Raw genomic sequence first — 21,180 nt, forward strand, 5'->3', positions numbered from 1 at the left:
TAATAATAATAAAACTGATAAACTATCATTAGATTCCTCCTACGGAGGAATCTAATAATAATAATAATAATAAAACTCATCAATCATAATAGATTCCTCCTACTGGAGAATCTATAATAATAATAATAATAATAATAATAATAAAACCATCAATTACAATAGATTCCTTCCTACGGAGGAATCTAATAATAATAATAATAATAATAATAATAATAATAATAATAATAAACTATTATTAATAGATTCCTCCTACGGAGGAATCTAATAATAATAATAAAACTATTAAATACTATATAGATTCCTCCTTACGGAGGAATCTAATAATAAAACCATCAATTACATTAGATTCCTCCTACGGAGGAATCTAATAATAATAATAATAATAATAATAATAATAATAATAATAATAAAACCGACAAATACAATAGATTCCCTCCTTACGGAGGAATCTAATAATAATAATAATAATAATAATAATAATAAAACCGACAAATACAATAGATTCCCTCCTTACGGAGGAATCTAATAATAATAATAATAATAATAATAATAATAATAAAACCGACAAATACAATAGATTCCCTCCTTACGGAGGAATCTAATAATAATAATAATAATAATAATAATAATAATAATAAAACCATCAATTACAATAGATTCCCTCCTACGGAGGAATCTAATAAAACCATCAATTACAATAGATTCCCTCCTACGGAGGAATCTAATAATAAAACCATCAATTACAATAGATTCCCTCCTACGGAGGAATCTAATAATAATAATAATAATAATAAAACCATCAATTACAATAGATTCCCTCCTACGGAGGAATCTAATAATAATAAAACCATCAATTACAATAGATTCCCTCCTACGGAGGAATCTAATAATGTAATTTAATATAATTAGGGCTGTCGATCGATTAAAATTTTTACATGTCATGATGATTATTTCATTGAATTAATTGCACATATAAATATTTGCCAAAAAAAAATGTTTGTCATTCTTTCCTGTTGTCACAGGACGTGTATTTATGTTCCGTCTGCACTATTTTTAATTGTATTGTCAGTCTATGCACATATGCATCAGACAGGTGCTTTTGAAACGTCTCACTTGTTTTCAGTGCTGTTTAAAAGAAGTTGGGGGAAAGAAATGTGTCTTGAGACCACTACATTCTGTTACGCTTGTCCAGCTGTCAACATGACCTGGATCTCATTTTGTGGCTGAGCTGCTTCTGAGGTTTGTTAAGATCTGCTGACAGCCCGCTGCTGGCACTGCTCATAAAACACAAAGTTTCCTGTACTTTGATTGCTCTGACAGTAAGAAAATATGTACTTTAGTTACGTTTACGTTCGGGTGAATTTTTTAACACATTATATTTTACATGATGAATCACAGATAATTAAGGTGTGTGGAGCGGAGGGGGGCGGGGCCGGTCGGAATATCGCGCGCCCGGTCCCCAATCAGCCTGATGAGGCGCGTGAGGGATAAAGGCGGCGGTGACGATGGTTCGAGAGAGAGAATTACGGACATGTCCGTCATGTGTGTTTGTTTATGTGTTTAAGTTTCTCATTAAAATATAATTTATGTTGACAAGCGGTTCTCGCCTCCTCCTTTCCCATCCTTTAACTGTGTTACATTGGTGCTGAAACCGGGAAGGAGGAGGATGCCCGTCGCAGAGTCCTCGACACTGCCGCCCACCCAGGGGCGCCGCTGCCATCTGCCGGGTGACGGAGTAGCCCGACCGCCCGGATGCGGAGTGCGGCCGTCGTCCGCGGGGCAAGTGGGGACTGGATACCCGACCGCCTGGAGCGAGGAGCCGCTGCCGGGGCGGAGGAGTGCCCTGCCGTCCCCAGAGACGCTGGAGGGGTCGAGGGAAGACCGCCGTCCATGAGGAGGAGGGAAGAAACTCTCCGACCGCCCGGGCGGTAGAGCCGCTGCCAGGGGTGGAGGAGTGTCCCCATTTGCCGCCAGAAAAGCGGAGGCGCGTTCTACCCGCTGGGGTCGGCGGTTTCACTCCGGTTCGCCCGGTGTTGGAGCGGCTGTCGTCCGCCTGAGTGTGGAGGAGTGTTCGAGGACCACGCGACGGTACATCAGAGAACCGGTGAGTGAGCTTTTCTCTCTCTCTCTCTCTCCCTGTCGCACCGTGTTGGCCTTTTCCCGCACCTATTTTTTTTTTTGTGTTGTTGTTGTCTTCCCTCCTGTCTCCTCCCAGGGCGAGGAAGGCGGGATGACCACGCGGACGCTAAGATACACCCGCCCCAGGGATAGGGGGTGTACGTCATGCCGGTGGCACCCGGCCTGAGATAACGCCGGGAGGAGTGTGGAGCGGAGGGGCGGGGCGGTCGGACTATCGCGCCCGGTCACCAATCAGCCTGATGAGGCGCTGCGAGGATAAAGGCGGCGGTGACGATGGTTCGAGAGAGAGAATTACGGACATGTCCGTCATGTGTGTTTGTTTATGTGTTTAAGTTTCTCATTAAAATATAATTTATGTTGACAAGCCGGTTCTCGCCTCCTCCTTTCCCATCCTTTAACTGTGTTACAAGGTGTTACATCGACAGCCCTAAATATAACATGGCATAGCATACATAATAATAATGCAACATAATAATAAAGCTATACTTTCCTCACCTGCCTCCTGCACTTTTTCCACCGCTTTTGTGATCTCTGCTTTCAGTGCCTCTGTTTCATCTGCTGATACAGAGGTTGCCATTGGCACCACTATAGGATCAAGAACAGCAAATAATGTCAGAAGACCATGCAACCACCATTACTGTCAAGCTCAGATTTAGTAAACTTAGCATATTCCCTTTAGTATTATTGTTGCACCACCTTAGTATAAAAGACACTATGTTATTACTCGAACATGGTACACGAATCACAATTCCTTGTGTTAGTTTTATTAAAACACCTCTGTGATGCTCTCACCAGTCAGCTGTGCTACAGCACTGGCAGCCAGAGTCACAATGTCATCGGTGGTGACGGTGACGATGTTGACTTCATTACTGTCGAGCTCTGAGCCTGGGGTGCCAGGCAGCATTTTCTCTTCCCCATCCTCCTCAGAAACCACTAGTCTCTTCATTCCAGCGTTCCCCTGGTGCACAGTCTTCACGTGGGAACGAAGGTTGTCCACGCGGTTGAATCCTCGGCCACATTTATCACACAGAAAAGGTTTCTCCCCTATGAACAGGAAGTCACAAGAAGGAACTGCTTAAATCCTTGCTGCAAAAAGTTTATTTCTAAATCAGTATACATGTTTTCCAGGAAAAATATCAAAACATCCTTAAAAAGAAGATAATGTAAAATTGTGTTGGATAGTAAGACCTATTTTCAGAGACTACAGCATCTAAAATAACGTTTATTTTCTAGTTTTAAGCACATTCAATTTAGTAATTCTTCAGCAGAAAGGAGAAAGAAAACTTTTTCCAATTAGGATAAAAAAAATCAACAACATAATGTATCTTTACTAATTTTAGAAGCGAATATGCAAAACCCTTAGAAAGATAGGTGGGTATGTGGCGTATGCTTGCGAATGCCCTAGATTACACTACTGTGCTCCTCAAGTAAATGTTGTCAATTAAAATCTTGTTTTAAGAATGTTTAGACAGGAAATCAAGACACAAATACTGATACTGGTAATACAAATTAATTTTTGTAGTGTAGAAAATTTAAAATAACCCCTCTACACTGGACATTTCAATAGTGTTACTTCTCCTACCTGTATGAATAATTATATGTTTGGAGAGATCTCCCACATTGACAAATCCTTTGTTGCAGGTTTGGCACTTGTGTGGTCGGATATTGTCATGGTGACGGATGTGATTGGCCAGCTGGCTGGACTGCACAAACCTTTGAGGTGTGACAGTTATCAGAATTACTCTTATCATATAGAACCATTATGAATCTAAGCAAATCATTCAAGCATTGTCTTACCTTTTGCCACAGCGGTCACACACATACGGTTTCTCCCCAGTATGTTGTCGAACATGAGCAATGAGTGAACTGGCCTGCGTGAAGCCCTTTCCACAAATCAGACACAGACAAGGCCTTTCTCCTGAAAGAGGAAAACAGAGATGGTCAAATTAACTCTGAATTTAAAAAGACTCATGCACATGGACATAAGGAACAGTTCTTACCTGTGTGGATGCGCACATGTCTCTGCAAGGCTCCAGGGTCTGCAAAAGCTCTCTGGCAGTGCATGCAGACAAAGGGTTTTTCACCACTATGCACACGCAGGTGTCTCTTTAGGTTTCCTGTGGTCAAAAAAATGGAGGCACATAATTTAATGCAATTCATTTTTAAATTGTTTTTTTTTTTAATTTGGGCCAACTTTATATTAGATGTCTTTAACTACTATGTACTTAAGCATTTGATACAATGTACTTATTATGTACATACATATTGTTGCAATGTACTTACATTTAAATACATCTGTAATAACCAAAAATGAAAATTCTCTCATCATTCACTCACCCTCATGCCATCCAAGATTTGTATGACTTTCTTTCTTCTGCCGAACACAAATTCTGATTTTTATAATAATATTTCAACTTCGTTGGTCCATACAAGTGAATTGGTGCCAAAATGTTGATGCTCCAAAAAGCAAATAAATGCATCATAAAAGTAACCCATATGACTCCAGTGTTTTAATCCATACCTGCTTCAGAACAGATATGATAGGGTGGGGTAAACAGATCAATATTTAAGTCTTTTTTTGCTAGAAAGTCTTCTCCCTGTCCAGTAGGGGGCGATGTGAAGGAAGAATGTGAATAACCAAAAACATAAGAAGAAGAATGTGAAAGTGAAAGTTAAAGTGGAGATTGATTGAGCAGGGAGGAAAATTTATAGTAAAGAAAATACTTAAATATTGATCTTTTTCTCACCCACACCTATCATGTCACTTCTGAACACATGGATTTAACCAATGGAGTCACATGGATTAATTAAATGCTTTAACATTTTGGCACCTATTCACTTGCATTGCATGGACCTGAGAAATTCTTCTTAAAATCTTAATTTGAGTTCAGCAAATGAAAGTCATACACATCTGGGATGGCATAAGTATTAGTTACCTAAAAATAGTGCACAATCGAAAGTATTTCTTATTTAATTTACGTCATAAATTTTATTTTTTCAAAATTCTAAAATCTTTCTTTATTTACAGGTTTAAATTCGATTTTGAATCCAAAATTTTCAATGTGTCTCAGGCTTTGTATCCCACTGAATATAGTGTATCCGCCTCACTTTTCAGCATGACTAGTGTGCCACCATTATCCTCCTTGAATGTGGACCTCTTCCGGTATAAGCCACCTCCAGCTATTTTAGCGACACAAAAATACTACATCATGTTGCTTCATATTGCAGGCTGGCAATATCTGTCATCATATTATTATAATTAATCATTATTTTCATAAACACATTGGTTTGTAAAGCAAATAGTTTGACCGTTTATCGCATTTTGCCATCGTTTTATCACGCGCGGTTGCACAGGAAGAATGAATGAGACATCAGTTGATGATTGGTGATGAAATTAATAAATAAAGGCAACATCAGAGGTTTTGCAGATAAATATTAATGGAGGTTTACATGGATATATCTCTTCAATAACAAAACACAGCAAAAGGTAAATACTTACAGGTACTCTTTTACTATAAATGCTGATGTTAGAAAAGTATCTGGCTGTACATCTTGTGGTTGTCTGATAATTTATAAGCCCATCTCACAAAATTCTGGTCTTATTATCCTTCTAGTTATTTACATTGTGGTCAATGACAGCGGAAGTTTGTCAGACTGGCCAGAAACGCAGCCGCTTGCTTACATACGTGTTGCAAAATAAGGTGGATCCAGTAGTGTTTAAAACTCACCTGAGGTGGTGAACTGTTTTCCACACTCTTTACATTTAAGAGGCCCATCTGCAATGTGGATCTTCAGGTGAGCTTTCAGGTTTCCCAACTGAAAGAGATCAAATTAATTCTATTTGTAAGTTAACTGTGCAACAGAAAAAGACAGATGTGTCCTCAGTTGTGGTATAAATTGATCCCTCACCTGGTTGAACTTCTTGTCACAGTGTGGACATTTTTGACCCTTGTTTGTGTCGTGGGTCTCTAGATGTCGCATCTTTGCGGTAGGGTCAGAAAAGGCCCGTTCGCAGTATTCACAGGGGTAGGGCTTCTCTCCGCTGTGCACCAGCTGATGCCGCTTCAGGTTTCCAGACGTGGTGAAGAGCTTCCCACAGTCCTCACAACTGTACTGCGCCTCGCCTGTGTGCCGCTTCCTGTGCAGGTTCAGTAGACTGATCTGCCGGTAACTCTTTCCACATGTTGAACAGCAGTATGGCTTCAGAGGACTGGAGAGGCAGAAGTGGGCATTACACAATGAAATTTCTTCCATAGATGTGGTTAACGTGACACAACAGAACTGTAATTCTCCCATTGTAATCAATGAAGCTATCTACACTGTAAGTAATCAACGTTGCTTGCTTCTTTAATCTTCATGAAAGTGTCTTTGTTGCACCACATTGCTTGCTTGCACTGTAGATGTTGAATGAGATGGTGTTTCTTCATTTAGCTAGTAGAAGAGGGTAAGATTGGCACAATAGAGAAGCTCACTATCTGTATAAAGGACTCACCTGTGTGTTTTTTCATGTGCTTTGCAGGCGGCTGGATCAGAGAAGGCTTTGTTGCAGTCTCTGCAACTAAATGGCTTCTCACCGGTGTGAATGCGCATGTGACGTTTAAAGTTGCCTGCGTGCGTAAACTTCTTCCCACAGTCCTGCAAGAAAGATTAGCTACATAGCTACATCCTCATTGGACCAAAGGGGAGATTTAAACACTATTGACTTAGAGTTACCAAACGAACACACTCTTACGCCACATTTGTGAGTGACAGAGCTATAGGCTTTGGATTCACTGCGCTCAGCTCCAGGCTTCAGGTTCTTTCCCTCCGAACCTGTTGTTTCTCCATCTTCTGTCTCCATCTCTTCTCCTTCCTCCTCCAATTCCTCCTCTGCTTCTAATTCATCCTCTCCATCATCTTCCTCTTCGATGGTCTCCACGATCTCAGCTTTCGGCACACTTTCCTTACTATTATCAACTGTTTAACAAAGTTTCTAACAGTTAAAGAAAAATACTAAGACCTAAATAACCATTCTTGTATAGGTAAAATGTTTACCTTGTATGGACGGGTGAACAGTTGCATATTTCGACTTGCTTCTCCTTGTGCTAAGATAAGATCGTTTAGCTTTTACCCTCTGGGAGTGGCCTGTAAGAGCAGGTATAGAGTCACACAAAAACTTTATTGTGAGATGACTAAAATAAGCAAAAGCACTCAGGGCAGTGAAGGTATACTGACTGGGAGTGTAGTCTTCATCAGAAGGGTCATCTTGATATTGTGGAATCTCATTTGTGGCATTTTCTTCCTCCGTTTCTGTCTTGGCAGCTTTCTTTTGCCTGGTGTGGTGGCTGAGCTTGGACTGCCCACTAATTTTGCACACAGCTCTCGGTGTCTTTGAACTTCGCTTCTCCGGTGTGTTACATGCAACCGCCTGTGTTTCTGAATCTGTTGTTTCAGATTGAGAAGGAGCTTCTTTCACTTCAGGTGCCACATCCTGAGCCACGGCATGCCTCTCCTGCTCCTCCTGGGATGCTGCATCCTCTGTTTTCCTTACAGATCTTGGTTGTTCCTCTACGGGTCCCTTTACTACAATTTTACATGAACACACATGAGGAAGAGCAGCCATGAAAAACAGTACAGTACCTTTTGTAAAGGAATAGTTCGCCCAAAAATTTTAATTCTCTCACAATCGAATCCCCTCATGCCATTACAGATGTGTATGACTTTCTTCTGCAGAACACAAAAGATAATTTTGAAGAACATTTCAGCTCTTTAGGTCCATACAGCACAAGTGAATAATGGCCAAAACTTTGAAGCTCCAAAAAACACATAACGGCAGCATAAAAGGAATCCATACGACTCCAGATGTTGAATCCATATCTTCTGAAGTGATATGATAGGTGTGGATGAGAAACAGATCAATATTTAAGTCTCCACGTTCACATCCACTTTTTTCTTCTTTTGTTTTCTGGTGATACGCATTCTTCATGCATATCGCCACCTACTGGTCGAGGCTGGTCAAAGGTGGAGATTTATAGTAAAAAGGGACATAAATGCTGATCTGTCATAAACATCTGGGATGGCATGAAGGTGAATAAAAGAAGAGAGAATTTAAAATTTTGGGTAAACTATCCCTTTTATTGTAATTACCTACATACAATAATGTGAATTCTACTAACCAGGCTTGGATGATGAAGGGACAGCCACTGACTGAAAAGCGCAACAAGCACTGACAATTTCCTGCATTTGAAGGAAAGTAGCAACAGCAAGCACATCCTCCAAGTTCTGAGAGTTCAGAGTGAGCTTTGCTGTATACATAAACTCAAGGACCTGCTCAAGACCTGTAAAATATGAAATCCATTGAACAAAATATACACACACACACACACACTGGCAGCCAAAAGTTTGGAATAATGTACAGATTTTGTTGTTTTCGGAAGGAAATTGGTACTTTAATTCACCAAAGTGGCATTCAACTGATCACAAAGTATAATCAGGACATTACTGATTTAAAAAAAACAGCACCATCACTATTTGAAAAAAGTGATTTTTGATAAAATCTAGACAGGCCCCATTTCCAGCAGCCATCACTCCAACACCTTATCATTGAGTAATCATGTTAAATTGCTAATTTGGTACCAGAAAATCACTTGCCATTATATAAAACACAGTTGAAAGCTATTTGGTTTGTTAAATGAAGCTTAACTTTGTCTTTGTGTTTGTTTTTGAGTTGCCACAGTATGCAATAGACTGGCATGTCTTAAGGTCAATATTAGGAAAAAATGGCAAAAAGAAACAGTTTTCTCTAGAAACTCATCAGTCGATCATTGTTTTGAGGAATGAAGGCTATACGATGCTTGGAAAAAAAACTGAAGATTTCATACAAAGGTGTACACTACAGTCTACAAAGACAAAGGACAACTGGCTCTAACAAGGACAGAAATTAACAAGGAAACTAAACAAGAGGATAATTACGTCAGCATCTCTAGTTTGAAAAATAGATGCCTCACATGTCCTCAGCTGACAGCTTCATTGAATTCTACCTGCTCAACTCCGGTTTCATGTACAACAGTAAAGAGAGGGGTGTAGGCCTTATAGGAAGAATTGCAAATAAAAAGCCACTTTTGAAACAGAAAAAAAATGAAAATGTTAGATTGGGCAAAGAAACACAGATATTGGACAACAGATAATTGGAAAAGAGTGTTATGGATCTAAACCCCATTGAGCTTTTGTCGGATCAGCTAGACATTAAGGTGCATGAGCAAGCCACATCTATGGCAAGTGCTACAGGAAGTGTGGGGTGAAATTTCACCTGAATATCTGGACAAACTGACAGCTAGAATGCCAAGGATCTGCAAAGCTGCCATTGCTGCACATGGAGGATTTTTGATGAGAACTCTTTGAAGTAGTTTAAGATGTTCTGAAAATGTTTTTCAAATAGTAATTTTTACTCCTGACTATACATTGTGATCAGTTAAATGCCACTTTGGTGAATAAAAGTACCAATTTCTTTCCATAAGAGCAATATCTGTACATTATTCCAAACTTTTGGCCGCCAGTGTGTGTGTGTGTGTGTGTGTGTGTGTGTGTGTGTGTGTGTGTGTGTGTGTGTGTGTGTGTGTGTATATATATATATATATATATATATATATATATATATATATATATAAATAAATAATTGAAGAAAAAACCCAATAATATTTAGTCAAAACAATAAACAATATATCAGAATGTGTAAAGCTCTCCGTAAAAAAGTAAGCCTACCTGCGGCATTGCTGATATCAAGATGAACAACATCATTCTGGTCCAAAAAGAGAGTGCGAAAGTATGCACTACATGCTGCCAGAACTGCCTTATGGGCCTTGAAGTCTATTCCATCTACCACAAACGTGCAGTCACAAAGGACACCCAACTGACGTTGTTCGTTTAGTTGCCCAAGGACTTTCGCACTATGCCAGGGAAAGTCCATGGCTGATGGAGTGGATTGAAGGTTCATTAGGTGGGAGTACCCTGATGTGTGATAAAAAAGAAAAAGACAAGGAATTTATTTCATTTCTACATGTTGCACATGAAGCACACAAACTAATTTTGTCCCTGTTGTGCTTTTCAAAATAATACATTTTAGTGAAACTAGATATTTAGTCAATTTTGATGTTGGCTGATAAAGCCTGGCCTTAAAGTTAAAAATAAATATGGATGGATAAATAGATAGACAGACATATCTATATATATCTATATATTTATTGTATATCATATTATATATTATTTTCTTTCAATGGATTTAATGTTTTACAGGTCAGAGTTTATGTACACAGCAAAGCTCAATCTGAACTCTCAGAACTTGGAGGATGTGCTTGCTGTAGCTACTTTCCTTTAAATGCAGGAAATTGTCAATGCTTGTTGCGCTTTTCAGTCAGTGGCTGTCCCTTCATCATCCAAGCCTGGTTAGTAGAGTTCACATTATTGTATGTAGGTAATTAAAGGGATAGTTTGCCCAAAATTGAAAATTGAATTCTCTCTTCTTTTATTCACCTTCATGCCATCCCAGATGTTTATGACAGATCAACATTTATGTCCTTTTTTACTATAAATCTCCACATTTGACCAGCCTCGACCAGTAGGCCAAGTGGCGATATGCATGAAGAATGCAAATCTCCAGAAAACAAACAAAGAAGAATGTGGATGTGAATGTAGAGATTTTTAGTAAAAAAAGGACTTAAATATTTATCTGTTTCTCATCCACACCTATTATATCCCTTCATATACGTATATATATATGCACGATTGATTAAATATGTTTAGCGTGTATTCAATGTAACTTTAGGCTATAACTTACTCATTCTGGGAGATCCGTCAAAAATATAGCAATCCAGTGCCAAAAATATTTTACACGTGAGATTATGTCCATAATGTGGAAAAAGTTAATATTTTAATTATTGTATGTCTTCATTTATTTCATTGTTTGCGTTTTCTGTTGGATTATCACAAATAAAGAATCTGTGTTTTTCTTGCATGTGAAAAGAGTGCTTCAGCCTAAATCTATCTCCCTCTGTGCCTTGATGTAGGCTATTTGTACTTATTCTCTCATGAGTGTCATCAACACAAACAGCTGAACCCAACATTAACATATAATTTTGTTTTCTTTCATTTAGAAAGCAACAGAATTCTTTAACAGGTTTGCTTTAAAAAAAAAAAAAGTGATTTATCATGATTTACTAAGTTTCTTCTGCTCTACCAATGCAGTTGGGCCCATTCACTTTCATTTACTTTGAGTTGGCAGGGAAACGTACCTTATTTTCATAGCACTGGTTCATGATGAAGTCAGATTACATCAGAGTTTGTTGGTGTTGTAAAATCATACTAGACTGCTCAAACATTCCGAGACCCGACAAACGCAGATAGAATGAAAACAGCTTCCAACAAATGACAACAGGGTGAACATACTGGCAAACCCAACAACTGTTGGATGGTGGTGTTTGATAGGGCAGTGTAAAATAGCCTTTAAAAAAGACATGGCACTCTAAGAAGTGGAGGATGGTGCTCTTCAAAATTCTTCATATATTTTGTGAAGTGCACCAGTCCCTCCTGCAGCAACATGTTTTGGGGGTATTTTGCTGCAGGAGGGACTGGTGCACTTCACAAAATATATGGCATCATGAGGAAGGGAAATTATGTAAATATATTGAAGCAACATCTCAAGACATCAGCCAGAAAGTTAATGCTCGGTCGTAATTGGGTCTTTCAAATGGGCAATGACCTCAAGCATACCTCCAAAGTTGTGGCAAAATGACTTAAGGACAACAAAGTCAAGGTAATGTAGTGGCCATCACTGACCTCAATCCAATAGAAAATTTGAGGGCCGAACTGAAAAAGCGTGTGCGGGCAAGGAAGCCTACAAACCTGACTCGGTTACACTGGTTCAGTCTGGAGGAATGGGCCAAAATTCCAGCATCTTATTGTGAGAAGCTTGTGGAAGGCTACCCAAAAAGTTTGACCCAAGTTAAACAATTTAAAGACAATGCTACCAAATACTAACAAAGTGTGAGTAAACTTCTGACTCACTGGGAATGTGATGAAATAAATAAAGGATGAAATATATAATTCTCTCTACTATTATTCTGACATTTCACTTTCTTTTCTTTTCTCCCCAATTCGCTATGCGCTCTAAGTCCTTGTGGTGGTGTAGTGACTCACCTCAATCCGGGTGGCGGAAGACGAATCTCAGTTGCCTCCGCATCTGAGACTGTCAATCCACGCATCTTATCACGTGGCTTGTTGAGACATAGCACGTTTGGAGACTTCACACTATTCTCCAAATCCACACATATCACCACGAGCCCCGCTGAGAGCTGGGGTCACACCCTGGATTTGAACTCGTCTTTACTCGCTGAGCTACCCAGGCCCACCATGACATTTTACATTCTTAAAATAAAGCAGTGATCCTAACTGACCCGTGACAGTGAATATTTTCTATGATTAAATATCAGAAATTGTGAAAACTGAGTTAAATTTGTTTGGCTAAGGTGAGTGTAAACTTCTGACATCAACTCTGTGTGTGTGTGTGTGTGTGTGTGTGTGTGTGTGTGTGTGTGTGTGTGTGTATATATATATATATATATAGTAAGAATGTTGGGATGTTAGTTAACAGGATAGGTCATCTAAAAACAAATATTCTCTCATACTTTATTCTGCTAAAGAGAAATTAAGATTATTTAGAAAAAATATCTCAGCTCTGTGGATGAGACAGATCAGTATTTAAATCCTTGGATTTTTTTACTATAACTTTCCACTTTCACATTCAGATGTGAACGTGAATCTAAAAAGGTGCCATATGTGAATTAAAGTTGTGAAAGTGGAGATTTATAGTAAAAAAAAAAGGACTTAAATATTGATCTGTTTCAAAGCCACACCTATCATATAACTTCTGAAGATAAAGATTTAACCATTTGAGTCGTACAGGTTACTTGTATGCTGCCTTTATGTGCTTTTTGGAGTTACAAAGTTCTAGCCACCATTCACTTTTATGGAGCTACAGAGCTGAGATATTCTTCTAAAAATCTTAATTTGTGTTCTGCAGATGAAAGAAATTCATACACATCTGTGATGGCATGAGGGTGAGGAAATTATGAGAACATAATTTTTTGGGTCTACTATCCCTTGTAGTAATTATTTTAAACATAAGAGGTGTAACAGTTCGATTTTATAGATCAGTTCTGTTGTCACTGTGATAGTCAACTAATAAACACCATTAGTGTTTAATATCACATACACCAGAGATGTGTTCAAAAACCAAAATATCCGAAATTAGCACCAAAAGTCCTTCATTAACAAGTCATAAAAATTTGTTCAAAGTCGGTGGGGTTGGAAGTTAGTCTCTTTTAATAAACTTGTTATTCCTTTGAACAGAGTTATTTCATCTACCATGCACATAATGCCCTTTATGGCGCATGGGTCTTGTTATGATTCAATACTTGTGTACCGCCAGAAATTAATCACCGAAGAGACTTATGTACATCAACAAATATCCAAATATAACACTGAAGAGCGTGTAGCTAGCTAGAGACTATGAGTCCTGCAGTCAAATTCAACGTATCGTCAAATGCACAAGACAAGTTGCGCAATGAAGTCACATTGTCTGGCTGACAGTAAATATGTCTAGGGCTTATGGTGTGCAACTGCGCCATTCCAGCACAAGAATGTGTTTGACGATGTTGCGGATTGATTATGAGTCCTCTCTCTCTCTCTTTCTCGCTCTTTACTCCGGGATTAATTCAGCGTGCCTAACCCTGCAGGAGCAAGATGGCGTTGACACAGACGGGCTGAAATCCTGCTATTTCTTTGCTTGTTTTTGCCCGCGTTTTCGGTTAAACGCTACTCTGTAGAGTAGTCTTTAAAACTATTATTATATTATGTCATGCTTTACCTTCATTTCCTTATCAAGAGGACGAATAGCTTTCCCAGACTTCACCTTTTCCTTTCAATCGAGTGTTTCGGTGATCGATCTCGATGCTCCGCCATCTTCCGCTCACTGATCGATTGATTGTGTCCGAGCGAATTGCTGACGGCTTGGCACATATACGCATGCGCGAACTTGTACTGTTATTGTTTTGACCACATGAGGGCGAGCTTGAGCTGTTATTAAAAATATTGTGGTCTCATCATGGAACTACAGTGCATAAAACCATAGATATCAAAAAAAAAAAAAAAAAAAAATGGTAAAATGGTCTGCACTTATATAGCGCTTTTTTTCTAACTTCAGAGGTTACCAAAGCGCTTTACACTGTGTCCCAATCACCCATTCACACACACATTCATACACCAATGGCGGCGTATTGGTGCCATTGGCGTCGTAATATCACATTAAACTATTAATTTAACACAAGCAAGGTTAGACACTAGAATGAGATATGTCTTTATATGTACATTAGCCGTCATACATTTGTATGTAGAACTGTGACAGGTTGATGGATGGCATAAAGGACAAAAAAAAGGAAGATGATGACTGAATAATGACAGTGGACACTAGAAAAAGTATTCAGAGCCACATAGAGTACCTGTTTGCTCATGATGTCCACTTTAATGGAAGCAGGCATGGACCAAATCATTGTCTCAGATCATATATTCATCATATCACTAGGTTAATGTTCTAATTTTATTCTATTCTGATAATAATCACATAAACACAACACAGCTTTACATTTACAAAATCCTACTGGAAAATATTAAATAAACTCCAGGAATTCATCAAGTAAGATGTATTTGATTATGTATTTTGCTATTATTATTTTTATTATTATTAATAAATTAAAAGGGTGTTTGAATAATCTTTACCCCTAGTTTCCATTTGTGTTTCCTTTGGAATTCACTTCAATTGCTCTGTTCCACCTGAAACTTATACTTAACTTTCAGTTTAAGTTAAACTACTCAGAATAAAATATATTAAATAAAAGAAATAGGGGTAACACATTAAAATAAGGCTACACTTGTTACGGTTACACATTAACTAAGAATGACCAATACTTTTACAGAATTTATTAATCTTGGTTAATGTAAATTTCAACATACAGTATACAAATTTTTTTATATTTTAACATTAGTAAATGCGTTATGAGCTAACATGAACTAACAATGAACAATTTTATTTTTATTAACTAACATTAATGAAGATTAAGAAATGCTGTAACAAATATATTGTTCATTGTTCACTCATAGTTCATGACACCTAATGTGCATTTACTAATGCTAACTAATGTAACCTTATTATAAAGTGTTACCAAAATTGGCATATCATCCCATTAATGTACCCAAAAATGTATAATTAAAATCTATTTTCATTAACAAATGAGTAATTTGTTGCATGTAACTTTAACCCAGATATGCATTTTAGGGGGTTAAAGTTACATGTGATTTCTAGGGTTAAAATCCATCCAAGTCTAATAGAGAAGATATGAGAGGAGGCCATGGTGAAATGGCACAGCAGGATTTAGTAACTATTTTCAAGGTCAGTTATCACAGTGAAACAAGAGCTTAGATGCAGCAGGAGAGAAAATATCTAGATTTTGATCTCTGTGCGGAATGTCTGCGCATGCTCCAGTTTTGCAGGCTGTCTCTGTGCCTTTATAGTGAGAGTCCCATCAGCTCCTAAACATGACTTCACAGAGGTGGGGTCTACATCCTCTGGTAGCTGGCATTTATGGGTAAATGTGTTCATCACTGTGCCATTTGTAGCAAGCTGTTGAATAAAATACAGGTATTATATACAGAAAGCACAGATCAGTTTTCATTATGAAAAACTGTCTATTTACCTTTTCAGCATGAACTTCAATCTGATTGTTTGAGGTGGTGACTATGACATCCTCAGGTGAGAAGTCTTGGACATCCACTGTGAATTGGTATGTGTCTCCCAGTGTCTTGATGTTTCCATTTGTCCCTGTTCTGTCTAGAAAACCATCAAATAATAAATGGAGGACAGAATTTGATGCTTCACTGCAATATTATCATCTGGCCTTTTTCAGTGACAACCTCATGCTAAATTTAAACGCTGTGACTGAGCAGAAATTACTCAATTAAATCAGCTGTTAGTCATGCGTGTACTCATTTAACTGTGTTATACACAAGCACCACAACAGTATATTGCAAACAGGCATTCCTGTGCATTAATGTGCCACTTTAGTTGTGTGTGGGAATTTGCCTTGGTGAATCTAACACTAACAGACTACTAACACTTCATATTCTCAAATCAAGGTCACTTAGCAACAGGCTGCCAAATTTTTGCTCCACTCCAGTCATTCCCCTACAGTGAAGTCACAGTTTTGGCTCTGGCCAAAACATTCTCTAAAGTCACCCTCACCTCCTTTTTATTTATTTAGAAGAATATATATATATATATATATATATATATATATATATATATATATATATATATATATACATTCATACGAGCAGACAGGGAAGTACATTTGAAGTAAGTTTGGAGCAGAAGAAATAGAAATAAACCTTGTGTAAATTGTCAGCTTTACACTAAGATAAAATGCTATTTCTAGCCATTTTACGTGCACATTTTACAAGGCACTATTATATTTGTTTATCAAGAAAATTCACATTGGATCATTATTTATTTTTTCTAGTAATACCTTTGATATTAGGGCAATAATCATGATGATAATTTTTGTATTGTTTTCTTGTAAAAATATCTAAAAATCCTTAAAACAAGATCAGTTTGTTTAGATTTATCTTGTTTTAGAATCAACTGCATAAGATATTTCATATTTTCATAGAATGTATTTTTCACATGTGTAATTTTTCTTACTGTACTGGCAGAGTTTTTATAGTCAAAACAAGTGAAAAAAATCTACCAATGCTGAAGAAGAAATACAAAGTATTTAGAATATGTTACAGCCCTTGAGTAATCTAATGGAATAAGTTATAAATTATATTTTACAGCATGTATTCTGTAATCTGTAGTGGAATATATTTCAAAAGTAACCCTCCCAACCCTGTATATATATATATATATATATATATATATATATATATATATATATATATATATATATATAATTTTATTTATTTATTATTTCTGGTGGTGAAACAAACAACCCACAGTGTTTAATGAGTGAAAGCTGTGTATTTTACTCAAAGAGATACACTTAACTATATAGGTACATAAAGAACTGGGACTGGGTTTTGTAACTCACTTGGAAATCCCAAAGAATCATTTGGACACATGAACGATCCAAAGTCCTCAGCAAAAAGTCCCCGGCTCTTCTCCATGTATGGGTTTGTTGAGGATGAGGAGGGAGTGGAAGATGTCTGGTGGTAACTGCGCTCCGATCAATAGGCAGAGGAGTTGGTCACACTCATTAGTGTTTAGACGGTTCTCTTGGCTTAAATAAATATCCGGCCCACGCTATAGAGTGATTAGGTGAGGACCAAGATTTAAAATTAGGCAGTTTTGTACCCTGTCCTCGTATAAATCACTGTGTGAATCCACACTTAATCTTGTCTCCTTTAACTCAGAAGTGCTTGATAGGAAACTCCTCTCACAGTTTATTTTAGCTGTGTTTCCCTTGAGCTGTGGTCTGTTGGTATTGGCTGTCTGACCGTCTTATATATAGTTGATCCAGGTTGTGAGTTTTGAAGATGTGCCTGCATGGTGTGTGTTAATTGTAGGATGACAGTGTGCTATATTTAACGTGTGAGGGAGAGGGGCTCTGAGGTCGGAAAAGTTTTGGGTGATGAGGGCTTGAGGTTGAGAAAGGGGCTCTGACAAAGACTCAAAGATAGGAAAGGGAGAGATATAGAGAGGTTAAGGGAGGGTGGGGGGGGTGTATCAACAGCTGGCATTCCAGACACTCACTCCCTGAAATAGCTATATAGTCTATTGCCTTCCTCTCTTCCATTCTGCGTCCTCTCCATCCATTTCTCGCAAACCTGCCATCCACAGTAATTTGCCATGATTTGCAATGGCACTCTATTGAAAAGTTACTTGCTTGAAAACTGTCAGAGACTTTACCATCTCTTTATACTACGGTGTCTGTCTATTTGATAATTACAGAAAATACATGTCCTGAGGGTGTTCATCTCTTTATAAACAACAAGGTTGAGGAATGAAAGGTCACAAACAAGGTTAACCTAAAGACAGTAGGAATGTGGATGAGATCGTGTAGTTGAGGGACAGATGGTATAAGGAAAACTAATTAGGTAGCATTTGTTTTTGGAGAAGAGTTGCTAATAATAGCCTCTTTAGTTACACGTTGCTCAATCATTGCTCATTTCAGCTGGTTACCTCTCATTACTCATTTCATGTCTCCTTTGAATTTGTAGTTTAGGATGTTCATTGCACTGAAAGAACTCTGGAAACATGAGGTTTCAGTATGATAAACAAACATTATTTGGAGCCTTTGTGTTGTTTTTCATTATGGCAGTATAGTGTCCTCTTCTGTGCAGAAATCATGCAGTCACACTGATTCTTCCCCTATCAGTATAAACAATAAAGTCCAATGCTGTCTCATGACAACTCATAATAATTCATACAAGATGGCAAAATTGCAAGATATAGTGCTGCACAACTTGGCTCAAAGGAAAAAGTACTTTTATTCATATAGAGACTAACCAATTAACAAACTGAATTTCAAATCAATACAATAAAGGCATCACATTTTAGCTAGCCTCCTATTCAACACTTTATTTGAAGAAAGGAAACATCAGACAAATGCAGTTACTCATTCCATATTTATTTACAGTATGCAATACAAATGACTTATTTTCATGGTTAGGGTATGAGTTTGGGTCAAACTTAGGGGAACAAAGAACACTTGTTCAAAACCTAATGTTTGGTATACAACAGTGGTTTATCTATTAAAATCATGTTTTGTTTTGGGTTTGGGTAGGGGTTACATTTGATTTAGGTTTTGGTTAGGGGTGAGACATGGAAACAATGTAATAACATCATGTGTTGATTTATTTATTTTTCTATTTATGGGTAAAAGTTGTACATTTTTGTACATGCCAACTCGTTTGACTCTCTTGAAAAAGAGAGAGAGAGAGAGACCATTTAATCAGTCAGCAGTATAATCGCTACTAGCACAGTTTGTCCTTGAGCCTGGTGTGAATTCTCTTAAGAAAGTTCACTCGATATCCTCCCAAGTATTCACCTAGTTCATGGATGTCATCAGGCAGCCCTCAAGAGTATGTGGCCATAAACAGTATGAAAATTTAAATTGACGTGTAAAAGCTAAAATCATGTATTCACATTCAAATGTAAACATACATAACTGTTGAGAAGCTCCAGAGAGAGACAGCATGTATTATTTTACAGTGTTTGTGTTTGTGTTGCCCTCAGCTGCTATTCATTACATAATATAGGATTATCATTGTCTCTCAATATGATTGGCTGGTTTTGCAGGATCTGTGAGACACAAACAAAAGAGCAACAAACAATGCAGCTCTATATACACAAAATAGGGATTCAAATTACAGTGCCAAAACAAATCATACAATAATACATTCTGAGATGCTGAGAAAATATAGTCAGGCTGCATTCATACACACTCTGTTGGCTAATATGATCTTTGGCTGTCATGATTCTCTTAAGCCAGACCCAGTGTCTAGACCCGTCTGAGAGAAAAGGATGAATATTGATGGGGAAAATGATCAGAATGCAGAATGACAGAGGGTATCCACTCATCAGTTAGGGAGTGAGGCAAGCATTATTACTGTGACATTTCACACATATTCACCCTTTTGATTCAACCACTCTTCATGGGAACTGCAGATTGAGTCTGCAAGGGGAATAAAATAATTGTAAACTTATCAGGGGGTTTCAGATTTTAAATAAACAGCAATTTAATCTTACGTCATTGTGGTTGTACTGGAGGGCTGCACAGCTGAATATGGAGTCAGAAAATGGAATCAAGGGGATTGAAGGATATTTTTTAAACTTCCGGTTATGTTTGGGTAATGTTTCATCTGTTTAAGAGTTGAAACAGTTAAAAAAAATCATCTTAATCTTACCTTTCGACTCTCAACAATTGGAGTTCTAAATGTAATTTTGGGAGGAGCAGGTTCATCTAATCTCTCAATCATCACTAGAGCATATAAAGGCTTGCAAACCTTTACATCATCATTACATTCATTATTTCCATGAAGTCCAAGGGAATCTTGGAGCGTGAGTTGAGTGTCGCCCTATGGATCCTCCATTGCGGACAGCAAGCCAAACCAGTTCAACCATTTACCATTACCTCAAGATTATATGAACAAGCAAACTCGTTTACAATGAATAAATGAATATATATAAAAATGTAGTACCTTTCTATGATATAGCTAGGTTTGGGAGGGTTACTTTTTAAATGTATTCCACTACAGATTACAGAGTACATGCTGTAAAATGTCATTTGTAATGTATTCCGTTAGATTACTCAAGGTCAGTAATGTATTCTTTGTAAATACTTTGGATTACTTCTTCAGTACTGATAGATTTTTTCACTTGTTTTGACTATAAAAACTCTGCCAGTACAGTAACACAAAATACACATGTTAAAAATACATTCTTTGAAAAAACGAACTATCTTTTCTAAAACAAGATCATCAAATTGATCTTGTTTTAAGGATTTTTAAATATTTTTACAGGAAAACAATACAAAAATTATTATCAAGAATATGATTTTTGCCCTAATATCAAAGATACAGATACATTTTATCTGACAAGATAAATCTAATGAATCATGTTTTAAGGATTTTTTTCTATTTTTAATGGAAAACAATAAAAAAATTATTATCAAGGATATGAAAATATAAATTATGATCCAATGTGAAATTATTTGATAAAAAAACATGATCATGCCTGGTAACACGTGCATGTAAAATGGCTAGCATATTAGCTGACAATTCCCACAAGGTTTATTTCTATTTTTTCTGCTCCAAACTTACTTCAAACTTACTGCTCGTATGAATGTAACACATCATAAGAAAGTGTTTCACCGCTGTTCAAATGCACTTTGGATCACATCATTTATATTTATACTTTTGTCCTGAAAGCACTAAATATTAAATGAAAGAAATGGC

The 21,180-nt window shown here is 37.5% G+C and overlaps 2 protein-coding genes across 3 annotated transcripts in view; both read right to left on the bottom strand.

Annotated features, from left to right (window-relative positions):
* The window catches only part of LOC127628966 (zinc finger and BTB domain-containing protein 17-like), a 41,514-nt gene extending 27,340 nt beyond the window's left edge, over window positions 1–14,174 (bottom strand). The window contains exons 1-14 of one of the 2 annotated variants that reach the window (XM_052105967.1): window positions 14,039–14,174; window positions 9,880–10,125; window positions 8,295–8,456; window positions 7,354–7,701; window positions 7,174–7,263; window positions 6,872–7,095; window positions 6,632–6,774; window positions 6,049–6,349; window positions 5,868–5,955; window positions 4,140–4,256; window positions 3,937–4,057; window positions 3,722–3,852; window positions 2,932–3,183; window positions 2,635–2,724 (exon numbers count right to left, since the gene is read on the bottom strand). In XM_052105967.1, coding sequence (XP_051961927.1) covers window positions 2,635–2,724; window positions 2,932–3,183; window positions 3,722–3,852; window positions 3,937–4,057; window positions 4,140–4,256; window positions 5,868–5,955; window positions 6,049–6,349; window positions 6,632–6,774; window positions 6,872–7,095; window positions 7,174–7,263; window positions 7,354–7,701; window positions 8,295–8,456; window positions 9,880–10,111 — 2,299 coding nt within the window. In that variant the 5' untranslated portion in view covers window positions 10,112–10,125; window positions 14,039–14,174. Of the gene's footprint in view, window positions 1–2,634; window positions 2,725–2,931; window positions 3,184–3,721; window positions 3,853–3,936; window positions 4,058–4,139; window positions 4,257–5,867; window positions 5,956–6,048; window positions 6,350–6,631; window positions 6,775–6,865; window positions 7,096–7,173; window positions 7,264–7,353; window positions 7,702–8,294; window positions 8,457–9,879; window positions 10,126–14,038 lie in introns of both variants that reach the window. The other variant, XM_052105966.1, reaches the window with a different exon arrangement.
* A 338-nt stretch (window positions 14,175–14,512) lies between these two features.
* Window positions 14,513–17,726, bottom strand: LOC127629040 (heat shock protein beta-7-like). Its single transcript, XM_052106054.1, has 3 exons — window positions 17,313–17,726; window positions 15,921–16,054; window positions 14,513–15,847 (listed from the first exon to the last, which is right to left on the bottom strand). The coding sequence occupies exons 1-3, from the start codon at window positions 17,386–17,388 to the stop codon at window positions 15,668–15,670; spliced, it is 390 nt and encodes a 129-aa protein (XP_051962014.1). The 5' UTR covers window positions 17,389–17,726; the 3' UTR covers window positions 14,513–15,667.
* Between the last annotated feature and the right edge of the window lie 3,454 nt (window positions 17,727–21,180).

The sequence above is a fragment of the Xyrauchen texanus genome, chromosome 35 (assembly GCF_025860055.1).
Source record: "Xyrauchen texanus isolate HMW12.3.18 chromosome 35, RBS_HiC_50CHRs, whole genome shotgun sequence".
Lineage (NCBI taxonomy): Eukaryota > Metazoa > Chordata > Actinopteri > Cypriniformes > Catostomidae > Xyrauchen > Xyrauchen texanus.

Bases quoted from the DNA above. Each gene is read 5' to 3' on its own strand.
- LOC127629040 (XM_052106054.1), bottom strand. From the start codon at position 17,388: ATGGAGAAGAGCCGGGGACTTTTTGCTGAGGACTTTGGATCGTTCATG. The intron at 16,055-17,312 runs GTGAGTTACAAA...ATGGTTTTCTAG, and splicing joins TGATTCTTTGGGATTTCCAA to ACAGAACAGGGACAAATGGA. The intron at 15,848-15,920 runs GTAAATAGACAG...TTTATTCAACAG, and splicing joins TTGAAGTTCATGCTGAAAAG to CTTGCTACAAATGGCACAGT.